The following is a 2,898-nucleotide window of genomic DNA, read 5'->3' as shown; positions in this document are numbered from 1 at the left end:
TTTTATTGCATCATCAGTTTATTTAACCATGTCAAGCAATATAAAGTGGAAATTAAACTGAATTTCCCAAAACAAATACCAAATAGTAATGATTAAAAAGCACGATAACCCGTGAAACAGAATTTGAGTAAACACCCTTCAAATGGAATAGAGGAGGCACCTTTCATTAATCAAGTTACATCGAACACACTCTCGACCCAGTATTTTGTAATCCCATCAAATAAGGCCACAAAAGTGCTGAAACCACAGCCAGAGTAAACCAAACCCTTTGTAATCACATAAGGATCTTGCTCACATAATTCTGAACATTAATGTGGAGTTGCTTCTTTGTGTCTTGGAACGTTGAAAGCGCAAGTTTTCGCGCAGTCTCGGAGCTGGCCCACAGAGCTCGGTATATCGGCAGTGTGTACTTCTGCTTGCCCTGGAAGACAGATGAGGTAAGAAATTAAATTAATCAAAATGTGCCCACAGATTTCACAAAGGTAACACAACACCCAAGAAGGGTTTATCAACTATGTATTCAGGACATGTGGTAAGGGGGAGGATGGAGAGAGTGGAGGGAGGGGAGGGGAGGGGTGGGAGGAGAGGGGGAGGGGTGGGAGGAGAGGGGAGGGGTTGGGAGGAGAGGGGAGGGGTGGGAGGAGAGGGGAGGGGTGGGAGGAGAGGAGAGGGGAGGGAGGGGTGGGAGGAGAGGAGAGAGGGAGGGGTGGGAGGAGAGGAGAGGGAGGGGAGGGGTGGGAGGAGAGGAGAGGGGAGGGGAGGGGTGGGAGGAGAGGGGAGGGAGGGGTGGGAGGAGAGGGGAGGGGAGGGGTGGGAGGAGAGGGGAGGGGAGGGGTGGGAGGAGAGGGGAGGGGTGGGAGGAGAGGGAGGGGAGGGGTGGGAGGAGAGGGAGGGGAGGGGTGGGAGGAGAGGGGAGGGGAGGGGTGGGAGGAGAGGGGAGGGGAGGGGTGGGAGGAGAGGGGAGGGGTGGGAGGAGAGGGGAGGGGTGGGAGGAGAGGGGAGGGGTGGGAGGAGAGGGAGGGGTGGGAGGAGAGGAGGGGTGGGAGGAGGGGAGGGAGGGGTGGGAGGAGAGGGGAGGGGTGGGAGGAGAGGGGAGGGGTGGGAGGAGAGGGGAGGGGTGGGAGGAGGAGAGGGAGGGGAGGGAGGGGTGGGAGGAGAGAGGGAGGGGGAGGGAGGAGAGGGAGGGGTGGGAGGAGAGGGGGAGGGGTGGGAGGAGAGGGGAGGGGAGGGGGTGGGAGGAGAGGGAGGGAGGGGTGGGAGGAGAGAGGGGAGGGGAGGGTGGGAGGAGAGGGTGGGAGGGGTGGGAGGAGAGGGGAGGGGTGGGAGGAGAGGGGAGGGGTGGGAGGAGGAGAGGGAGGGAGGGAGGGAGAGGAGAGTGGAGGGGTGGGAGGGAGAGGAGAGGAGAGTGGAGGGAGGGGAGGGGTGGGAGGAGAGGAGAGTGGAGGGAGGGGAGGGGTGGGAGGAGAGGAGAGGAGAGGAGAGTGGAGGGAGGGGAGGGGTGGGAGGAGAGGAGAGAGGAGAGTGGAGGGAGGGGAGGGGTGGGAGGAGAGAGAGAGAGGAGAGTGGAGGGAGGGAGGGGTGGGAGGAGAGGAGAGGAGAGAGTGGAGGGAGGGAGGGGTGGGAGGAGAGAGAGAGTGGAGGGAGGGAGGGGTGGGAGGAGAGTGGAGGGAGGGAGGAGGGGTGGGAGGAGAGGAGAGTGGAGGGAGGGAGGGGTGGGAGGAGAGGAGAGGAGAGTGGAGGGAGGGGAGGGGTGGGAGGAGAGGAGAGTGGAGGGAGGGGAGGGTGGGAGGAGAGGAGAGTGGAGGGAGGGAGGGGTGGGAGGAGAGGAGAGTGGAGGGAGGGGAGGGGTGGGAGGAGAGAGGAGAGTGGAGGGAGGGAGGGGTGGGAGGAGAGGAGAGTGGAGGGAGGGAGGGTGGGAGAGAGGAGAGTGGAGGGAGGGGAGGGTGGGAGGGAGGAGGGGTGGGAGGAGAGTGGGAGGAGAGGGAGGGGTGGGAGGAGAGAGGGAGGGGAGGGGTGGGAGGAGAGGGAGGGAGGAGAGGAGAGTGGAGGGAGGGAGGGGTGGGAGGGAGAGGGAGGGGTGAGAGGGGAGGGGTGGGAGGAGAGGGGAGGGGTGGGAGGAGAGGGGAGGGAGGGAGGAGGAGAGGGAGGGAGGGAGGAAAGGAGAGTGGAGGGAGGGTGGGAGGAGAGAGAGGAGAGTGGAGGGAGGGAGGGGTGGGAGGAGAGTGGAGGGAGGGGAGGGGTGGGAGGAGAGTGGAGGGAGGGAGGGGTGGGAGGAGAGGAGAGGAGAGTGGAGGGAGGGAGGGGTGGGAGGAGAAGGAGAGTGGAGGGAGGGAGGGGTGGGAGGAGAGAGAGAGTGGAGGGAGGGAGGGGTGGGAGGAGAGTGGAGGGAGGGGAGGGGTGGGAGGAGAGTGGAGGGAGGGAGGGGGTGGGAGGAGAGGAGAGAGTGGAGGGAGGGAGGGGTGGGAGGAGAGAGAGAGTGGAGGGAGGAGGGGTGGGAGTGGGAGGAGAGAGGAGAGTGGAGGGAGGGAGGGGTGGGAGGAGAGGAGAGAGGAGAGAGTGGAGGGAGGGGAGGGGTGGGAGGAGAGTGGAGGGAGGGAGGGTGGGAGGAGAGGAGAGGAGAGGAGAGTGGAGGGAGGGGAGGGGTGGGAGGAGAGGAGAGGAGAGTGGAGGGAGGGAGGGGTGGGAGGAGAGGAGAGAGAGAGTGGAGGGAGGGAAGGGGTGGGAGGAGAGGAGAGTGGAGGGAGGGAGGGTGGGAGGAGAGAGAGGAGAGTGGAGGGAGGGAGGGGTGGGAGGGAGAGGGGAGGGAGGAGAGGGGAGGGGAGGGAGGAAAGGAGAGTGGAGGGAGGGGTGGGAGGAGAGGAGAGGAGAGTGGAGGGAGGGGAGGGGTGGGAGGAGAGT

At 64.2% G+C, this 2,898-nt stretch overlaps 1 protein-coding gene across 2 annotated transcripts in view; it reads right to left on the bottom strand.

Annotated features, from left to right (window-relative positions):
• The window catches only part of RNPEP (arginyl aminopeptidase), a 49,708-nt gene continuing 46,810 nt past the window's right edge, over window positions 1–2,898 (bottom strand). For both annotated transcript variants that reach the window (XM_085899725.1, XM_085899724.1), the window contains one exon: window positions 1–421. In XM_085899725.1, coding sequence (XP_085755851.1) covers window positions 309–421 — 113 coding nt within the window. In that variant the 3' untranslated portion in view covers window positions 1–308. The remainder of the gene's footprint in view (window positions 422–2,898) is intronic.

This window comes from Eptatretus burgeri, chromosome 10 (genome assembly GCF_056783735.1).
Source record: "Eptatretus burgeri isolate ZD-2024b chromosome 10, Ebu_testis_v1, whole genome shotgun sequence".
NCBI lineage: Eukaryota > Metazoa > Chordata > Myxini > Myxiniformes > Myxinidae > Eptatretus > Eptatretus burgeri.
Note: the sequence above shows the minus strand (reverse complement) of the source record. Positions and strands in the feature narration are given on the sequence as shown.